Consider the following 21,351-nt stretch of genomic DNA (forward strand, 5'->3'; position numbering starts at 1 on the left):
TAAGACCAACCTTTGTTCTTTATTAGATGCGGAAGGGAACGTAACTGCAGACAAAGAGAAGGCAGAAGTGCTTAATGCCTTCTTTGCCTCAGTCTTTAGTGAGAAGACGACTTGCCTTCAGAACAACTGTCCTCTTGGGTTGGTTGATGATATCAGGGGGCAGAATGGTCCCCCCACTATCTAAGAGGAGGCAGTCAGAGAACTGTTGAGCTGCTTGGATATTCATAAATCCATGGGATCAAAGGGGATCCATCTCAGAGTAATGAAGGAGCTGGCAGATGAGCTTGTGAAGCCGCTCTCCATCATTTACCAGCAGTCCTGGCTCACTGGTGAGGTTCCAGATGACTGGAAGCTGGCCAATATGACACCTATTCATAAAAAGGAGGGAAGGAGGATCCAAGTAATTATAGACCAGTCAGCCTGACCTCAATACCTGGTGAGGTGATGGAACAGTTTATACTGAGTGTCATCATGCAGGACTTACGGGACTGCAGGGGTATCAGACCCAGCCAGAAGCGGTTTAGGAGGGGTAGGTTGTGTTTGACCAACCTGGTCTCCTTTCATGACCAGCTGACCCTCCTGGTGGATGCAGGAAAGGCTGTGGATGATGATGTGTACCTGGACGCCAGCAAGGCCTTTGGCCCTGTCTCCCACAGCACACTCCTGGAAAAGCTGCAGCCCAGGGCTGGGACAGGAGCGCTCTGTGCTGGGCTCAGAACTGGCTGCATGGCCGGCCCAGAGAGTGCTGCTGAGCGCTGCTGCATCCAGCTGGGGCCAGGCACCAGTGCTGTCCCTCAGGGCTCTGTGCTGGGGCCAGCTCTGTTCAGTGTTTTTATTGATGGCATGGATGAGGGTGTTCATTCTCTCATTAGTAAATTTGCAGACGAAGCTGGGAGTGCGTATCAATTTGTTGGAATGTAGGAGGGCTCCGCAGAGAGCCTTGGAACAGTTGGAGTGATGGGCAGAGTCCAGCAAGATGAAGTTTAATAAATCCAAGGGCCGAGTCCTGCATTTTGGCCACAATAACCCCCTGCAATGCCATAGGCTGGGGACGGTGTGGCTGCACAGTGCCCAGGTGGAAAGGGACCTGGGGGTACTGCTCGACAGCCGGCTGAACATGAGCCAGCAGTGTGCCCTGGTGGCCAAGGCCAACGGCATCCTGGCCTGGATCAGGAATGGTGTGGCCAGCAGGAGCAGGGAGGTCATCCTGTACCTATACTCAGCACTGGTGAGGCCACCCCTTAAGTGCTGTGTCCAGTCTTGGCTCCTCAGTTTGGGAAGGACATTGAGACACTCAAGCATGTCCAGAGGGGGTAACGAGGCTGGAGAGGGGCTTGGAACACAAACCCTGTGAGGAATGACTGAGGGAGCTGGGGGCGTTCAGCCTGGAGAAAAGGAGACTCGGGGGTGACCTTATCACTGTCTACAACTTCCTGAAAGGTGGTTCTAGCCAGGTGGGGGTCGGTCTCTTTCTCCATGCAACAAATGATAGAACCAGAGGACACAGTTTTAAGCTGCACCAAGGGAAATATAGGTTGGATATTAGGAAAAAGTTTTTTACAGAAAGAGCGATAAAGCACTGGAATGGCTGCCCGGGGATGTGGTGGTCACCATCCCTGGATGTGTTTAAAAAAAGACTGGATGTGGCACTTGGTGCCATGGTTTAGTTGAGGTGTTAGAGCATGGGTTGGACTCAATGATCTTGAAGATGTCATCCTGGGAATTCTGTGAATTCAACCCCAAATTCTGCCTCCACTCATGCTTGTAACTGAAGTTTCAGGGCCTGGATCACAGATGCAGTCTGCCAATGTATTCTCACCATCTTCTGGTTTATCGGGTAGAACACACAAATTCTTTTGCAACTTCACAGTAAAGGAACATCTTATCTTGCTGCAGGAAAGGGCTGTGGGATTCAGCAGTCTTAGTGATTAAAGGAGAACAAAATTAACAGTGATGGGCAACTGGTTCTGCTTTTTTTTTGGATCTCACTGAACCTAGGCTCACTCAGATACTGAAACACCACCATCCACATTGCTGGAAAACAAAGGGAAAAGTCCAGGAAGGAAATAAGAGTCCAGACATGTTATCTAAGTCAAAGCAGAATATTTATTTATGTAACTGAAAGTGTTGATACTTGTAGTGCAATGACAAGCCCAAGTTTCTTTATTTCTAATTGGAAATGAACCATCTTCCTCAAAACATTTGTGCTTTGCTATCATGTGCCTGTTTTACAGTCCCCAGATCACGTAATGCACACTTCACACTACTGAGGTGGCACCTCCTTGGAGTTCCACAGCTAAGTTACTTCTTCATTTTGTAACTTGTATGATATAAAGAATTCACTCAAAGCATCTTCATTTCAGTGTTTCCAACTGCAGGATTTTTAAAGTCACATTAATGTGACTCATTAATCTCACCCCAATCCATTAATTAATGACTAATTCTCATTCAACCCCCATAAATAAGCAAAGTGCAGTGCTCTTGAACTACAACAATGGCTTCAAGCAGGTCATCACAGAAAGAAATTTTGCTAATAGAAAAATGTGATTAAATGAACACAGAAAGGTATGGTCACTGAAACATAAAAAAAATATACTGGCACTTGATGAGGATAACAGGAACTACCTCAGGCATCCAACCAACAGTCTTTGGTCACATCCATTTCAAATGCAGCTTGATAAAAGACACCTATCAAGGAGCACATGGTAAGTGTCATTACAGCAAACACAGGTGCAGCACTTCTACCACCAGGCTCAGCACTAGAGCAGCTCAGTTCAGAGGCCCACCCTGATAGTGAGCAGCAGATGGGCTGCGTCAAGCAACTATGTGTGGTGATGTGTCACAAAGTGTCGCTGTTGCAAGGTAGAAAACCAACAAGATCAATCATTCTGTGACAAAAACTTCCAGCACTTGGAGGGGTTTTTTTTATTTACATTTCTTCCAGTAGAAATCTTTGAAAGATCAAAGACTCAGCGCAAGCAGGTGAAAGAAGTGGTGTGACTGGTGCAATCTCAAGGCACTGAGCATCCACAGTGTGCAAGGGAGAGTGTGGCTGCAGGCAGCTCTCCTTCACCCCAGTGATACAGGTAGCCAGGGCTAGCCTGAATCTACATCACCTCGATTTCTGGCAATTTCAGAGGGGACCACACCTGCCATTCATAGTATTACACTAGCTGCTTGGGCACTTCAGCCAGAACCATCTGGGAAAGTGCTTCCTGGGGAGCCTGAAAAGAGAATGGGGAGAATAAACCAGAAACACCACAAAGAACAGATCTGGTAGCCTAGTGAAATACTCTCTTAGAGAATTTGGAACACCTGCCTTGCTCATTCTGTTTTAGAATTGCTTGCTACAGCTTCAGGAGCACATCCAGTCAGTCTCAGTGAGCGCTGCTCATGAAAACCGCTTGTTCTCACCTCAACCTCAGACTCACATAGCCTTTATGTGCCCCCAGTCTGAGTGAAAATCTGCCCCAGCCACTAGCAAGATCTCTCATTTTGGGTTTTCATTTGAATCACTCAAGCCAACTGACCATGCAAAATGCATGAACACCAATGCCAACAGTGGAAGTGGGAGCTGGTGAGTGACTGGACTGCTTTTAACAGCAGGGAAGACTGACCTCAACTTCAATCACTCATGGGCCTCAACACCAGAGACTGACAGTATGATCTCAGTTCTTTGCCTAAATGTTTGTATCCCAGGACAGAGAACATCCCCTTTAATCCTGCAATAGCCAAGAGACAGTATGCAAAATCAGTTATACATTGAAGGCTCTCAAGAATGGCAAGACAGCAAGACACAGCTTTGAAGGCAGAAGCCAGTATCTCAGCTCTCACTGGGAACAAGCAGCACAGGCATGCCCTCTGAGCATGCAAGCTTGCTGCCTTGTCAAGACCATGGCCATTTTTAGGATGCACACATCCTGGCAATGGGACTCTTCTGAAATAAAAAAAACCCATACATTTTTGAACTGTTGGAAAGGCACAAAATGGACAATGTCCCGTGCAGCTGGCTCTCCTGTCACATATTTCAGAACATCGCTGTCTCCATCAAGGAACTCCATTGCTTTAAAACTGGCTTCACGAACACCAACACTGATAATGGACATGGGCGGCTTGGAGGCATCAACAATAGCTCGCCTAGTTTGTTCTAGATCAGTGATCTCTCCATCTGTGATGATCAGCAAGATAAAGTATTGCTGAAAAACATGAGAAAGCATACAGTTAGGTATTTCAAAACCAGAGCTCACATAACTGAAGGCAGAGCACTCCCTTATGCTAAGAAAGAAATCAAATGTTGCTGTGCATGAGATAAAACCAGAACATTAAAGAAACTTATGTTCATTCGCATTTTTTCCTATGGCTAATGATTTTCATTGTGCACTTCCAATATTCTCTGTATTAGAAAAAAGAGAAAGGATTAAGTTCAATTTATAAAGAACAATTACATCAACTGGCAAAAATTACTAGAGACAAAAAGTACTACTAAATAAACATAGCTGCATACAAAATTCACTGATAGGTGCTGTTTCATTGACTGGCGTTCAGAAAGGCTAGAGATATTTAATATCCCTGCAGTATAACTCAAAATGCCTTGGTTCTTTTTTTATCAATAATTTAATTCAGGTGTGTCTAATTAGAAGCATTAGAACTATTAGAACTCTCAAAACACAGCAGTGAGACGTTCTAGAGGTAACATGAAGGGAAGAATGGCTTTTCCAGAAGGAAAGGAGTACCTCAAACCAATGGCTTAGTGTGGTAAAGTGTTTAAAATTTCTATCATTTTCCAGAAGCTGAAGTTTAGTACCTCGTTCTGAAATGAGCAACTGCTGTTTTATAGCCGCTATTTACAGATTTTAAAGGAGGCAAACACAATGAAAATAAGAGAAAACTGAATTTCCAATTCCAAAGCACACAGTTAACACAAATTGCTGTACCCAATTGCTGTTTCTTCATTTAAATAGTTAGGTTTAAATCTGAAGGAAAAAATAGAGATATTTAACACACTATGAGAATTAGGAAGATTTCCCCAAAGTGCTAGGAAAGTTAAAAAATACCCTCAGAAATGCAAGAAATGGATCTCCTTAGCCCAAGTGCCTCACAGCATGGGGAATGTATTTGATATACATACAAACATTAAGTAGCACCAAAAATACTGACACAGCTAGGTGATAAAACAAGTAGCACAGTATACGTCAAAATTCTTTCTGATTGGTCTGTCAGAATGAAATCAGCTAAAATCTATCAGTACCTCCAGGTCCTTCATTCTTAAGTAAAATAAATCAAGTTTTAAAGACATGAAGTAAAATTTTAAAAGCATTCATGGCCACAGCAGCACACAAATGAGCCCATGACCATAAAGAAGCACAGATGCCCTGCAATCAGCACAAGGAAGAGTTCTCAGACTCCATGCCACTATAGTGGGACAGATAGTCAAAACCTATTAGAGGTTTTTTCTCAATATTCTTGACAGCAAAATTGTTCAGCACAAAACTCTATTCTATGTGCATGCTCTACAGGTGACAGAGCCTGGTAAGAGAGATTAGAGCAAGGCAACTGCTGCCTCAGTACAACTGGTTGAACACCCAACACAGCTGTACAATCAACAGTAAGTACAGTGCCAGCAAACTGGGAGAGAAATAAATATCACTTGAGCAATGAAACTAATGTGTCTATCCAGTGTAGATTCATATCAGTATGTACCAAGAGAGCATTGACGTGCTCTCTGTAGGCTGACAACAGAAGACCAAACTTGCAATTTGAAGGAAGGAAGATAACATCAATTTACTATTCCATTCTATTCAACCATCAACATGGAAAACAGAAACATCAACCCAAAGCAGATCCACAATTAAGACTTGCACTTACTGCAGCAGTTCCTTGTTGCAGCAAGTGTGCTGCAAACCTTGCCACGTGGTTTATAATAGGAGACAAGTTGGTTGGCCTGTAGAGTCAGATCTGCGCAGAATCTGGCAGTAGGCATCCACTGTTCCTGGGATCCCTACAACACAAGGAAGGAAAGCTGCCACAAGAGCCCACAATTCCTCCAGTCATTATTTTATAAGCATTACTAAACAGCACAGCCAGAAGACAACTGACACAGCTGTGAACTCCTGAAGGGAAAATAAGCAGCAGCATAACAGGAAATTCAGGAAGCACAGAGATGAAAACAGTGGACAGCTGCAGAGACTGGATTTGCACATTTCTTCCCCATTCTATAATTCTTAGCATCAGTCTTTGTGCCTTTAACATCAGGAAGTTCAGGATTTTAGCTTTTGAGCTGGCAGGGCTGATTGAAAAAGCTTCAAACTAGGTTTGAAGGGGGAAGGCAGTAAGACCAGACTTGACAGACATGAGCCTATGGCTGACATGTCAGCATTGGGGGCGAAATCAAAAGCCCAGCTAAAGTGCATCTATACCCTGCTAACTTTTAAGTGTGTGAGTATCACTGGAACACACTTGCACACTTACAGAGACAAGCCAAGGTCTCCTATGGTAATAAAAGGCACAAGGGAAACAGCAGAAAATTATCTCAAAGGAATGATGAATGTTCCTCCAGGAAGGCGATACAGTCAACAGCCCAGCTGAGTGCTTTACACCAAAGCAAAGAGCACAAGCAACACACAGGAGGACCTGGAAGCCATTGGTGCTCCTAGAAAGCTACAACTTTGTGCCCTTATTGAAACTTGGTGGGACACCCATGGGAATCCTGTCACTAGAGTACAGCTATTGATGGCTACAGGCTGTCAGGAAGGAACAGTAGTAAGTCAGTGAGAAGAGGTGGAGGAGTTGCCCTCTATACCAAGAGGTAGACTCAGTGTGAAGAGCAGCCATGCAGGTAAAAATCAGATAGAAAGCCTGTGGGTAAAAAATTAGTGACCAAGGCAACAAAGGGAACTTCATGGTTGGGGTCCACTACAGGCTGCCTGATCAAGGGGAGCCTGTTGATGAAACCTTTCTGCTCCAGCTACGGGAGGCTCTTGTCCTGCTGGGGGACTTCAACTGTCCTGATGTCTGCTGGGAAAGTAGGACAGTGAGCTGTAGGCAATCCAGGAGACTCCAGGAATGCATGGAAGATAACTTCTTGACCCTGGTAATCAACAGCCCTGCTAGAGAGGATGCATTACTGGATCTGTTGGTCACCCACACAAGGCTGCTAATTGGGAACATCAAGATCAGAGGCAACCTGCACTGCAGTGATCATGCACTGGTGACATTGGCAGTCCTGAGAAATATGGGTCAGGTAAGAGTAAAATTAGGCCCCCAAAGGTTAGGAAAGCAGACTTCCAGCTCTTCAGGGAGACAGTCAATGGGATCCTCTAGGATACTGCCCTTGGGGACAAGGGAGAAGAACAGAAGCTTGGCAGATTTTTAAGGAAGCCTTCCATACAACACAAGAGCTAGCAATCCCCAGGAGAAAGAAATCAGGCAAGGAAGGCAAGAGACCAGTACAGCTGAGTAGGGAACTGCTGGTCAAACGTTTCTTTCCCACAAAGGGAAAGAAACAAATGCATAGACAGTTGAAGCTAAGACAGGTCACCCAGGAAGAGTATAAAGTTCAGTTGTGTAGGGGTGGCCAAGGTGGAGCTGGAAATGAACCTGACAAAGTAGGCAAAGAGTAAAAGGAAGGGCTTCTACAGGCCCATTAACCAGAAAAGAAAAGTCAAAGGTGTTAGCCCCTGATCAACAATGCTGGAAAAGTACTAACAGCAGATGAGGCGGCTGAGGTACCCGATAGCTTTTTTGCCTCAGTCTTCAATGACAAACTCTCTTTCCACACCTCTTGAGTGGATAGACAGCAGGATGAGGACTGGAGGAGCAAAGTCCCTCCCACTGTAAATAAAGATCAGGTGTGTGATCACCTGAGGTATCTGAATGTACTTAAGTCTATGGGACCCATAGATGGCTTCACCAAGGGCAAGTCCTCCCTGACCAACCCCGTGGCCTTGCACAGTGACAAGTTGACCAGAGTAGTTGTGGCTGCCCCTCGCTTGGAAGTGTTCAAGGCCAGGCTGGATAGAACTCTGAGCAACCCTGGAATAGCGAAAGGTCTCCCTGCCCATGGCAGGCGTTTGAAACTAGATGATCTTTAATATCCTTTCCAATTCAAACCAATCTATGATTCTATGAAGTTGCAGGAAAAATAACCTAGCAAAGATATGCTGAAGAATGTGTTTACTCTTCCCTTCTACCGTGTCAATTTACCTTGTTTAATTGGTTATGTTCTAATTAGACAAGCTCAGAAGCTCTGGGGAACACTAACTTTTCATTTTCTTTGTGCAGAAGTTAGAAAACAATCCCTGATTGAAGAGTCAACCATTTCTGTAACAGAAATGGTAATCTCTAATGGGTTTCTTAATGCAAAAAGCTTTTTTCAGGTTAACCAAACAAATTTTTTTTAAGAGTCCTATTTTAGATGGTACATACTCTTCTATGGATCCATCTAAATTGGCCTATCCCTGGCTTGTATCAATGCAGTTTCATGTGTCACTGTTTACATTGTCCATCATCAGCTTTTAGCACGGTACCACTCAAAACTGCTGCACAAGGACCCTAAAAGGCCACAGACCCAGATCCCAGTGAGGCAGACAAGGCTGAACTGAGAAGAAATGCTTGGATTTTAGCACTGAATTTTTAATTCCACTTTTTGCTGGCCTAAGACCAGAGAAAAAAACTACATGCAAAATGCTTGTTCAAGAACAATTCTGTGTGACATCATGCTGAGAGATCTCAGCCCTTAAAGGTCATGATCTAGCATTGAGAGCTGCCCTTAAATACAGCAGTGTGTTGGGGTGACCCTGGCTGGATATGAGATGCCCATCAAATCCATTTATCACCCCACTCTTCAGGTGGACAAGGGAGAGAAAATACAAGGCTCATGGGTCAAGATAAAGACAGAGAGATTGCTCAGCACCCACTGTCATACGCAAACATGGGGAAATAAGTTGAATTTGCTGCTAATCAAATCAGAATAGGATAAAGAAAAGTAAAAACTAAATCTTGAAAACATCTTCCCCTCATCTCCCCTCTTCTGAGGCTCAAATTCATTCTCGAATTCTTGCTCTCCTCCTCCCCCAGTGGCACAGCAAATGGGGGCTGTGGTCAGTTCACATGTCATCTCTGCTGCTCCTTCCTCACCCAGAGGAAAGTCTCTCCTCACTCCTCCCCCTTCTCCAGCAAAAGGTCACTTCCACAGGAAACAATCCTCAATAAACTTCTCCCATATGAGTCCTTCCCACAAGCTGCAGATCTTCATGAACTGCCCATGTAGGTCCCTCCCACAAGATGCATTCATCCAGGAACATGCTGCTCCAGGGAAGGGTGTCCATGGGCTGGAGGTGGGTATTTCCTCCCCCATGGACTCCGTGGGCTACAGAAGCACAGCTGTCTCACCATGGTCTTCACCACAGCCTGCAAGGGAATCTCTGCTGGAGTGCTTGGAACACTTCCTCCTACTTCTTACTTACCAGCCTTGGTGTCTCTAGTATTGATCCTCTAATATATTCTCACTCTTTCCCTCTGATTGCTGTCACACAGGGTTTTTTTTTTTTCCCCTTCTTAAATCTGTTATCCCACCATCACTGATGGGCTTGGTCTTTGCAAGTGATGAGTCTGTCTTGGAGCTGGCTGGCATTGGCTCCATTAGATACCAGCCAAGACTCTGGCAGCTTGTCAGAGAAACCACCCCTGTAGCCCCCACTGCCAAAATGTTGCCATACAAACCAAATATAACCTGAAACAACCTCCTCTGAAGAAGATGGCTATTAAAAAAAGCAAGTTTTAAAGACACACCTGAAAAGAGAGCAGTCAAACATATCCACATTGCTCATGGAGAAACCCTGGTTTCCAACATCCTCAGCAGATGGTGGCTCTAGAATGTTAACAAGCACAGGCACAGGGCTGAGCTGAATCCACTGGCACCTGTAACCCAGCAGAAGTAATCAATTTTAAGCAACAAAAATTTTAGTACAGATTGACAATCAATTAAATCTAGACCCCTTCACTGAAGGTTATGGAGTTTGGCTGCATCAACACACATCTGCTTTTGTCAGCATCAAAGTGAGAGTAAAGCTATATTTGCCCAATGTCCTGGTGCTGCATTTGATTTCCACCAGTTGTGAAATAAACACAGCACTTCAAACATCTTCCTCACTGACATTATTAATAAAGAGGTGTTCTCATCTTGGCAATAGGGTTGCTGAGGTTGAAGTTCAAAGCAAACTCATGAGATACCACAGGAAATGGGACATTACAAACAGTTAGGGAATGTAGACGTGGACAGAGCAAGGGCCCAGCATTGTGAATGCCCTACCTGCCAGCTAGGAGGAACCTGAGTTCCAAACCCAAATGCAGGAAACAGTCTGTTGCTGGAAAGAAAGGAAAACAACAAAAATGAGAAAGAGCAATTTGTCAGCCTTCAGTTTTATTCACCAAAAGTAGCTGGAGACCAAGGCAGAATTCCTGCCATAAGGAATTGGTACATCATCTAGCTGCCCATGGCCTAGCACCAGGTATCCAATGGTTTCAGGCTTGGGCTTGAGAGTTAGATAATTTCTCTCAGCGCAGCACCCCACAGGACTCTCAGGAGATTTCAAAGTAGCAAGAGAAAAGCCACACCAGTCCCAGCCTGGCTACAGGACAAAGCAGACAAACATGTCTGCTCCCATGTCTCCCAATGTCCATTCCCATTGAACCAAATAGGACATTCATGTTTGCAATGCATCATCTGCAACAAGGGATCAGTGCCCAGCTGAAGCATCAAGGGACTCAGAAGGGACAAGCCAAGCAAATACGCCAAATTATGAAGGGCTGCCATTGCCCTCCCTGGCACTGACAGAAGAAAGAGGAAACAGTAGTAGCTCCTAAAGGGATCTCCCAAAGAAAGGCAGCCCCTCAATCATTAAAGCAGTGCAGGGCTAGAACAAGCTGTTCTAGTCACATTTTTGACATGGTGACTAGATCGGTAAAGATCATTACACATATCATAATTGTGGACTACACTTGGCAATCAGGTACTCATTTATCCCATCTGGGCTGATGTAGTGAAAAGAATCTGGTGACTTGGGATCTCCACTGGAGGCAGTGAAGGCTACACCCACCTGATCAGGCAACATGATGGCAGCAAATCACTGATATGTCAGCACAAACAAATGAGAAGAACAAACTATATATCCAGAAACAGGGGGTTAGCTCAGGCCCACACAGTTTCTTTTCTCCCATGCACACAGCAACCCTACACAGGGACATGCACACAAGCCTGCACCCCTTTTCCCGCCTGGGTACAGGGATTTCCAAGCCATAGCAATCCTTTCCACTGAAACCAATTTCTCAAAAGAAGTTTAAGAAGCCCTAGTTCCGTTGAAGTGCTACTTGATCACAAAAAGCAAAAATACAGTATCCTTTAGTGTTTTGCAGACTTCATCACTGCAAATTCATACTGCATTTGCAGTCACTCATGCTGCCAATAAAAGTACTGAACACAACCTCACTGCTTTTGTCCTGTCGTCTACCAATACAAGCAGTGGGGAACAACTCACCATAAAATTAATCTGGCAGCCTCCCATCACATAGTGCAGAAATGAATATTCTGTCTCAATCTAGAGGAACAGATATTGTAACACCTATTCATTTCACTGCGATCAGAAAATAGAAAAAAAAACCAACAAAAATCTTCCTACCTTGCAGGATTTTATCCTAATAATGCCAGAATTTTTGTAGTTGTTTTTCTTTTGTTTTTTTCTCAGGATGAATGCATTCATATTCCACCTACAGAAAGCAAACACAGAAGCAAGTTCTAAAATATGTGCCTTTACAGGAGAGCAAATTACTGAAACAGACAGTGCCACACATCCACCAATTTCAGAGTTACCCAGCAGAATTAAGAAACTTAATTTTGAAAGGTCTGCAACTACTTTGGCCGCTATCTGACAAGCTAAACTGGTGCTTTTGCCACCAGCACTAGACAGAGGAAGCAAAACTCTCAGGGTGGAGAGGCTAAAAAAGCCTGGGCCATAGATTCCCAGTGGCAGTGCTTCCCTGCTTGGATCCATTTGCATTGGTTCTGAATTCACAAGGGCTAGAAAAAAGGCAAGAACTTTCCACCCACTTTTGTATTATTTTGTATTATGCCAAATCAAGCTGGCTGGCAACTGGAGTAGTCCTGGGCTACGTCCTGTGTGCAAATACAGCTGCCTCAATTCAGGTGAATCTCAATCTCCAGGAGAACGAGATGTCAGGTTTTCACTGCAAACAAACCAAAACCAGCACGATCAGCATGTGACTCAACTTACTCTAGACCGGATGAACAAGACAAGTGCCCCTTGGAAGGACTGCTGCTAGCTGTTAGCTGGCAAGGTGACCAGAGTGCTCAGGAGGGTGACCAGCTCCAGCACACACATTATGAGACAAGCTGTGCTTCTGGACTCATCTGTTACAGCGCCAACAAGCACTTCTGTTTTCACTTGACTCAGCAGAGGCCAAAGCAAGCTGAACTGCTGGGAAAAGTAGCTCAGCAGACAACAGAGCCAGCAGATAACAGGCTCAAGGATATTTTTAGAAATAGGAATGGTAACAGAACCCAAAGAAAACAAAGAAATATAATTCCCACACCAGTTTTTATTATTTTTAAATGTTGGCTTAGTAATTGAAAAATACGCATGTTCGGAGGCAAGAGCTAAAAGTGCATGTCTGGGGTCAAATATTAGAAATATTAGAAAGGGTTTGAAAGCCTGAAATCTGGACTAAGTTAGTAGGGGTTGAGGAAGCTCACCAGAGGGCCAGCATCAGTTGTCTGCATGTGCACCAGGGTCATTTTCAAAGTGCCTATCAAGTCATGTGAGCCATCACTGTCATGATCTGCACGCTGCACCTGAAGGGAGGAGGAAGCAGGCAATGGGCAGGTGTCCTGCATTAGGGAGACTGGCCACAGCTCACTGCCCCATCTACTGTATGACAGCTCTGCATCCATGCTGGTGAACTGCCCCATGCCATCAGGACTGGGGATGTTGACCACATCACTAACTGAAACCAAGGAGCAGACACACAGCCAGAGTGAATCTCAAGAGAGGAGCATGTTCACTTCCTCACCCATTTAAGTATGCATGGTGAAAATGTAAAAAAAAAATTCTTTCCCTGGTTTAAATGTAAGAGATTAAATAAATAGATATTTAAAAGAAACGTTAAACCCCCTCAACATTTCACAGTCCAAATGTGTGAATGTGAGGTCATTCAGGACAAGATATGCAACTGGGGTAATGGGAACAAGCAATTAAAACTTTGTTATATAAGCTATGCTCTTTTCTTCTGTCCAACAATAGTATCAATTTACAAGGAAATTCTAATTTCCGTGGAACAGTAAGTCTGTCTCTTTCTGCATCTTATACCAACCAAATTATAAACAGTTTATTAATAAACAGTAGTTTTTATGTCAGAATGAAGGCTTCAGAACTAGATAATGCAAAACAGCAATGCATATACAAATAAAAATATACTAATAACTGGTTTACAGCAACATGGTATCATAACTCTCCATAAAATCACCAGTGAGGAGCATTTCTAACATGTTCAACGGCAAAACACAAGTAACTCCATGTTGTGGTGTGATGTCATGGCTTGCCTCAGTTACCGCGGTTTTCCCCCAAGTGTGTCAACCACCTCTCCTTTCCCCCTCCCTGACCTCTGCTGAATACTGTCCATCAACCCAGAAATTCCAGAAGGGCGTCAAGTGATTCAAAGGATGCTCTCTACGCCCTGGGGGGCCATTGGCCCATCCAGGTGTCCTTCTCACCTGAGACCCCCTCCCCCCATACCTGGTTGGTGCTCCCTGTGTTCCCTCCCCTGCCCCTCTCCCCTGGGTAAAGGGACGGGCACACCACGCAGCGAGGAGTCCTGCTGGAGCTGTTGCTACATTCAGGGGCCACGCGGCCCAGAACAAAACCTCTGGATTAAACCCTCCTTCAGGACTGACTCATTCCTTCACCGTCACCTTAAAAGCTTCTCCAGCACAGGGAGGCCTGAGGAGTGACCCTCTTCTACTAGTAAGCTCCAGCCTGCAACCATCGGAGCTCGGGCATGCCTGGGTTTGCCCCAACATGCCCAGCTGTGACCCACAGCTAGCCAGAGCATCTCTGGGGAGAAACACCACAGGTGCTGCTCTGTGGTTCAGCAGCAGGGGCCAGACAGGCCAAGGCACGTCCCATTCGGCAATATTGGTAAAAAACCAATAATTCCAGAAGCAGTCAACTAAGGGACAGCTGTAAGCAGCTGCCTCCTCCTCTGAAGCTCACATGCCACACAGACTCAGGAATTCTCTTTATGAGATCTGCCTTTAGAAATCAACAAGTTGATGTTACTCCAGTATAAACCACAGTGACATCCTTCTAAGGACAATGGAAACAAGATGAACCCATGAGTAACACTCTGAAAAGGATGTCAAATTCAATGCCTAGATATCTGAATTTGACACAGGGTTCTTTAAAGGACTATTCAGATCTACTGGGGGTCTTCCACTGGTATCAATGGAAAACCCATACAAACAGCCAGGTGAATTATGGCTTAATGTGATCACCTAAATGGGAAGCACCATGGCATCCTTCAGTATCTTAATGGCAAAAGACACCACAGAGACTGTTCCCCCTTCTCACCCCATCTGCTCTTCCCATCTAAACACTCCACCATGAAGCAATTCCCACCCCTCCTGCCTGAACTTTACTCGGCTTCTCCCAACAATTCTGATGTTTGCACATCACCCAAAAGTGACTGGATCATGCCAGGGAGGCATTCTCTCGTGCACAAGCCAGGGTGCTGACTCCCAGTGAAGGGTCTCCTTTATGCCAGTACACCTGGAGAGCTTCAGGGAATCCAGCCACTGCCATCTCCAGACACCTCCTCTCCCCTCCTTCCTGCTCCCACTCCCCTCATAGCCATGCCAAGGACCAGTTCAGTTATTAGTTCACAACATCGTATGGCTTAAAACAAACCTCTTTTTACAAGGGTTTTTTTCTAAGACTGAACAAGATTCTCTTGGGCAGGCAGCCCAAAGTGTTGTTGCTGCAAACAAAACCCTCCAATACTGCAGGACACTGTATTGAGTTATTTATTGTTTCTTCGCAAATGAACTCTCCAATACTCATTACAAGCCATGGAATAAAGTCAGCAAGGAAAAGGCCCCTTTCATCTACAGGAGTGCCGCTCCTCCCGGCTAGCTGATGGCAAGAGGGGTGGGCAGCAGATCCCCCTGGAGCCCAGCTGAATCCCAGCTACAGTGACGGCGCAGCGTAAAACACAGAGCAGCACATCGGTCCTGGGGTGACTTTATTTGATGGTAAAACTTCCCTCTTCTGTGTCCCGGCACCCTGAACTGAGAGCAGACAGTGACTTATATGGGGGGGCAGGTCTCAGGGGAGGGTACAATCTTTAACAAATCAGGAGAATCGGGAGTAAAAACCAGGCGGGGAATACAATGTATAAACCAATACAAATTTTCAAGGGAGGAAAACATTTTCTGTAAACTAATAAGAGTTTGGAGAAATAGAAACTAGCATCTAATAACAGGAAAAGTGATGAAAGTTCTGGGAAAAGACAAGAACAAAAAGGAAAACAGCATAAGGAAACCACCAAATTACAAATCAAACAATAAACCTACTAATAAAACAAAAAAACACACCACAACACAGGAGGAACTTTCAAAATCCACAGAAAATTATTTTACCTTTGTGCATATGCCATGAAACCCGTGAATACCAACACATACAAATTTCTATTTTGCTACTTCTATTTGCTACATTTCTTATTTCCATTTAAGCAACTATGGGGTTGAGCCGCTGCTTTCACTTATTTTTCACAAACTGTCACAAAGATTAGGCTGTGTCACAAATATGAGCTGTTCTTAACACAGAACAAGGGGAACATCACTCTGAATCACAATGAAAAAAGAATTGCCATGCTAGGTAGCATTTGATCAAAAGATTTGTGTTCACACACATATTCAGCATGTAATCCTCATACACAGCTGGCAAAGTTGTTGTTTAGGGGATACACCAAAATGCTGTATGCTGCCCAAAGGTTTCACCACTAGGTAAATTTTTGGAAGCCTCAAACAAGAGGTTTCGAGGAACAAATTCCAAATTAAAAATAAAACAGTTGTGCAATATTGCATATTTCAGTGTTGTTAGTGAAACTCCTGCCTGTCAGTCTAGACTCCCCTGATTAACTTCCCCAGCATCTTAAGGATATGAACAGTTTAATCCTTTTTCACAGCTGCATTGGGAAATTTCACAGATTATTTGCCCATGCATCAAGAATTTTGGCTTAAATGAACTAACAGAAAAAAATTATCCTTTTGAAGAAGTAGATGCTTCTGAAGTGGATTCCAAAACATAAAAAGCTTCTAAAAAACAAACAACACAAAATAACAACACAAATATTTTTGGGCTATAGCAAATATAGCCCGACAAAACAGCATGTGTAAACCATGTCATGTCAGTTCTAACAAATTACCATACGCACCTCTTAAGTCACCTCCTCTATATCCTTCCTGCACACTTTTGAACGAAGATGACTTCTTTCTGACCTAAGACAGTTGATTCCCCACCAATAAGAGTTCACAAACACCTCTCAGAACACTGCCACCTACCAACAAGCCCAGCACACCTGTTGGATGTTTGGATTTTTCCTTTTTTTTTCTTTCTCAGGGAATTGCAGTCGGCTGCAGTCTCTTAGCTGGGGAGTGAGCTTGGTAGCTGGGGGAGATTTTCTCTTGCGAAGTGCAGAGATACCAAGACTTAGCTGGGGGCCAGGGCCTGAACTCAGCCCTCTCGCAGTCTCACTCTTGGGATCAGAGGTCATGGTTGTGGTTTTGGTGCTGGACTGCTGCTGCCCAAATGCTTTTTACCACTGCGGAGTTTGGTCCTTCACTGCTTCTCCTTACCCTAGGAGAGCCTCTGCTCATAAGAGCAGCCTTTGAATTGGGACCTTTTCAACAAACAACCTCACTGGGAGAGACCCCCATCAAGTGCTTGGGTGCCTCAGGGGAAACCCAGGACCCCTCTCCCCCTCTGGAGGGAGCACCTTCCTGCTGCTTGTGGGAGCCCGGCTGCCACTGCGGGACCCCCATTGCTCCTGCCAGAGCTTCGGGTTTTTTGCTACACTTTGTTTGCCACCCGGGGTCTGCTCACCTCTGCTGTTCCAGCCTGCTGTTCTGAGGTTCCTGCTACAGTACACCTGAACATCTACTTCCAGGTTAATAATCTCAGTAATAATTAGGAACTACCATACTGCACAAAGAACAACATCAGCATGCATGCATTTTGCTAAATCTTACATATTAAGCTTTCAGCATGAGATTTCTTCAGAGAGAGGATGAAGAAGTAAAATTCTGCAAATGTAAAGCATTTAGGTGTTAGAAAAGTAGAGAGAAATTATACTTACACAGAACAATCTATGGATTTAAATGCCTTTAAATCATCAATGCATTGCTTAGAAGAAAAATTAACACATTAAGTTGCTATCAGATTTTCTTTTGTAGAAACATGTTAAAGATGTAGCTGTTCTACACCTCCACAAGGCAGAGCCACAGAGAATTAGTTATCATTTGCAAGACCACAGGGGAATGCAATTCTGACTCAAACTAAATTTCTACTTGTAACAGATAGAAAAAGAGTTGGGAAAACCTTAATGTCTCTTGAGTGGATAAATCTGACAGATACCTCGAAGTCCTCTCTGTGTTATAATCACAAGGCACTTAAGTTTGTCCAGTATCTGCAAGTTTCTCAGTTAACTTAGAAACAGTGCTAGAAAGCCACAATGAAAAAAACCCAAAACAACCAATCACCCAACCAAACAAGACACCACCACCAAAGCTCAACTTGAAACCCTGGAAAGAATACTGAAAAAAAAAACAGTTACAATTCTTCTTATGATTAATCATTGGAAATTGTGTCACTTCTGCATTTCCTGACTTCTCAATTTGACAACTCATCATATTTTAAAACAGACATATAATCACTTATCTGCCACACTACAATTCTAGAAAGGCAATCTAATAACTTAAATATGACTAGACAACCTGATAACTCATAGTTAGCATCAACAGAAAATTGATGACTTGGAACAACAAACAGAATTTCTAAAGGCTGTACCTTGATAGGTTTATTCAAATCTCTACCACAGAAAATTTGTAAGGGAACAACTGAACTTCCACCAGCATGGATTTAACTTGTTCTTGATGACCTTAAAAACATGACAGCATAATGTCACACGAGGAATACAGCATGCAACTCAATAGGAATGATGACATGAGGGCTCTTCATGGCAAGTTAAGAACAGCCTCAACCAGTTCAATCCTGGCACGTATCAATGGCCAAGCAACAGCTCTGCAAGAAATAAAAGCCTGATGCTCCCAGTGAAGTTAAATTTTAGAGCCAAGCTCAATACCATTGAGAAGGAAAAGAGAGATCCACTTCTCTCTCGCTGTCCGTGGTCAGACTCCTTACTCAGGTAGCTCCATCCAGTCACTAGGCAGCAAATAAAAAATTTGCTGCAGCCACAGTGAGCAGAATACCTTATTATAGCATATTTTCTCTGCAAATCTGGTGTAAAGCATGACCAGGAGTGGGACTCTCACTTTGTGTAAGAATAAATTGTCTGATCAACTCAAGGAAAACATTGTGTGGAAATTCTACCTCTGCTCTGTACACGAGCTGCCATGCTCCAGCATTGCTCTGCTTGTCAAACTCCAGAAATGGATCCAATTTACCTAAGAAATCCTGCACACAAAAACCCAGAAGCAGCCTCCTCTATATTTTACCAAATGGAGTAAAGAATTAACTAAATAGCAGGCAATACTTCAAAAAAGAACAAAGTCAAACAAACTATGCATTAATTTTCTTTCCCTTTTTAAAACTGCTGCACTCTGTAAGTCATCAGCATTTATCAGCTCCAATTCCAAGATCATCTCCTCAAACCACTTTTGTCCCTATAAATCACATCATTTTGCTAACTGAGAGTTAGGTGACTAAATCACTGTATTGTTCTTTGGCTTAAAATAACATTGAGCAGAACACCTAAATTTCCACCTTTTCTTCTTTAACAAAAATACAGAAATATCAGTGCACTTGAGACAATTATATAAGTGATTTGTATTCATATAGAGAATATTCCAAAGGCAAAATAATAACTTAAAACCTAAACCTGGCAGTTGAGTTTCTAGTTTGACACTGTGGACTTCAACATGTAATTGTATCTCCAACTTACTCCACTGTAAATAACACAAAACACAGCAAGCTTTTGCTCACAAACGAATTACTGGCTTAGCTTAATGTCTGCAAACACAGAGATTCCTGGCCAAAAGGCACAAAATGTAATTACTAGAGAAGCATGCAAGATAATTTTTTAAAAAATCAATACCTTTTTGTCCAAGTTTTGGGCTTCAATTTCCAGGTACACAACCCTGGTATCCTTAATCTCCTCTGCTGAAATCTCTGCCATGGAAATTTAGGGGGGAAAAATGTAAACAATAAATCACAGAGTTTTGCTTATATTTTGTCCACGAAAGAAACGGTAATTTCTTTTAAATATCGTTCTCCTGTGATATATGTAGCATTTGAAGATACACTGACAAGAAACCAGAAAAGCCACTTTATCCCAGACAACATAATGAGAGTGTTTTTTTAAACAAAAAACTTATCTACCTTAATAGTGCCCTTTCCTGCTGGCTTTTCCTGCTTCAATTCCAGCAGTCAGGTGAACACTGAGCTGGACATAACCTAAGGTTAGAAGACAGATAATAAAAATGTCATGTTAGACAAAGAGGAAAGAATTACTCTTCAGGTGCAAAGTTTTCAAACTCTCAAAAAAGTTCTAAAAATATTTAAATGTGTTTCCAACAGTGACAGCCATCAGTTTGTGCTCCTGAACAGTCTGAAAATTATATTCTCACACTATCCAGGAAACAGTGCCCCAAACTTAACTTTAGCTTCCTATTTTTGCTACCTCTTAGACACAAGAGGCATTGTCATCACAAGCAGCCAAAAAGCTACTAAAACTTAAAATACTAGTTAATTTATTGAGACTTTCTTTAATAATATGAATCCTACTTTTCTTCTCCTACACAGCTATATAAACCCCTTCTCAGGAAATGAACACAGAATCTCAAGCAGCCTTATTTCCCCCTGATTTACCACCTGATGGTCACTTTTGCAAAGGAAATTCCATGAGACCCCTCCAAGCACCATGGTTCCTTACTCCTAGACTACCTTTAGTGCTAAGTGCCTCCTAAGTTAAGCAATTAATTACAAAATACATGTATTTCTAACTTTTGGTTTGTGGTCGACATGATTTTTTTTTAACCACGTTCAATGGTAACACAAATGAACATGTTTAACAGTGTTTTCAAACCTGAATATGTTGAAGCCTTTGACAACGCAGATTTTCACTTCATTTTTCATAACGAAGCCAACTCTCGCTGCTGTTTTGTACATCACTTAACACGTCTACACGTACCTGTCCCAGCGTGCACTCAATTCTTCCCAGGTAGTCGTCATCATTTAAATCAAAGACTTGTTATCAATATCATACACGCCGAATTTCAGCGTAGTAGTAGTCCACAACCAGTTTGTTGCAGAATTCAAGGTCTTGGCAGTTCTTGACCTTTTCTGTGAGATCCAGCTGCACAAACATAGGAGCAAAGTGCTGACAATGACTAAGAAGCCCATATTCTCCCACAGAGCTTTTTACCTGCACCAGGTGGACACAGGCACCAGCAAGGTTACACACCCCAGACCACGCCTCATGCTCAGTGACAAATTGGGCTCACCAAGAAAGGAAACGGCATTGAAAAACACTATTGTATGGGAAAAGTCTGAAAACTAAGGGGAAAAGACTGCTGAAACAATGTATTCTGGAGTGTGTGCTCTAGGGCAAGTCACATCCATCCTTACAGACAACTCTGAGCAAACAAGTCAGCAATTCAAGAAAACACTAAATGTTCGAGTGTGGGCAATGGGACTGCTCACCAATCGTAAATCTGAATTAAGTATGTCATACACCTGCCAGGAAAACCTACGGGATGGAAAAGGGGAGATTCGGCGTGTTTACACCCACCGGCAGCGCGCGGCCACGGGCCGCTCTTACCTCAGCCCAGCGGCCATCGCCCGCGTCCTGCGGCAGGACGCAGAGGGAGTCCGACCTGGAGCTCAGGTCCCCGTCGAGGAGGCTCCGGCAGGCCACGGACAGCTCCAGCCGGGACACGCACGAGGCCATCTGCGGGCAGAGCACAGCGTCAGACGGCCCGGCCCGGACCCCGCGCGCCCCCGGTGCGGCGGAGCGGAGGCACGCGCGGGCGGGGCGGGGCGGGGC

The 21,351-nt window shown here is 43.9% G+C and overlaps 1 protein-coding gene across 1 annotated transcript in view; it reads right to left on the minus strand.

The window, feature by feature from the left end:
• Positions 1-2,083: 2,083 nt before the first annotated feature.
• CPNE1 (copine 1) overlaps positions 2,084-21,351 on the minus strand; it is a 39,209-nt gene continuing 19,941 nt past the window's right edge. Inside the window, 21 exon segments of the mRNA XM_041407161.1 lie at positions 2,084-3,224; positions 3,960-4,196; positions 5,866-5,960; positions 5,963-6,000; positions 10,181-10,231; positions 10,311-10,364; positions 10,977-11,000; positions 11,002-11,096; positions 11,535-11,594; positions 11,676-11,735; positions 11,737-11,763; positions 12,767-12,865; positions 18,135-18,182; positions 18,184-18,225; positions 18,678-18,761; positions 19,402-19,473; positions 19,686-19,760; positions 20,497-20,549; positions 20,552-20,586; positions 20,588-20,661; positions 21,127-21,255. Of these exon segments, the coding sequence (XP_041263095.1) occupies positions 3,108-3,224; positions 3,960-4,196; positions 5,866-5,960; positions 5,963-6,000; positions 10,181-10,231; positions 10,311-10,364; positions 10,977-11,000; positions 11,002-11,096; positions 11,535-11,594; positions 11,676-11,735; positions 11,737-11,763; positions 12,767-12,865; positions 18,135-18,182; positions 18,184-18,225; positions 18,678-18,761; positions 19,402-19,473; positions 19,686-19,760; positions 20,497-20,549; positions 20,552-20,586; positions 20,588-20,661; positions 21,127-21,255 (1,569 nt within the window). The 3' untranslated portion in view covers positions 2,084-3,107.

Source organism: Onychostruthus taczanowskii, unplaced genomic scaffold, assembly GCF_017590055.1.
Source record: "Onychostruthus taczanowskii isolate IOZ18803 unplaced genomic scaffold, ASM1759005v1 scaffold256, whole genome shotgun sequence".
NCBI lineage: Eukaryota > Metazoa > Chordata > Aves > Passeriformes > Passeridae > Onychostruthus > Onychostruthus taczanowskii.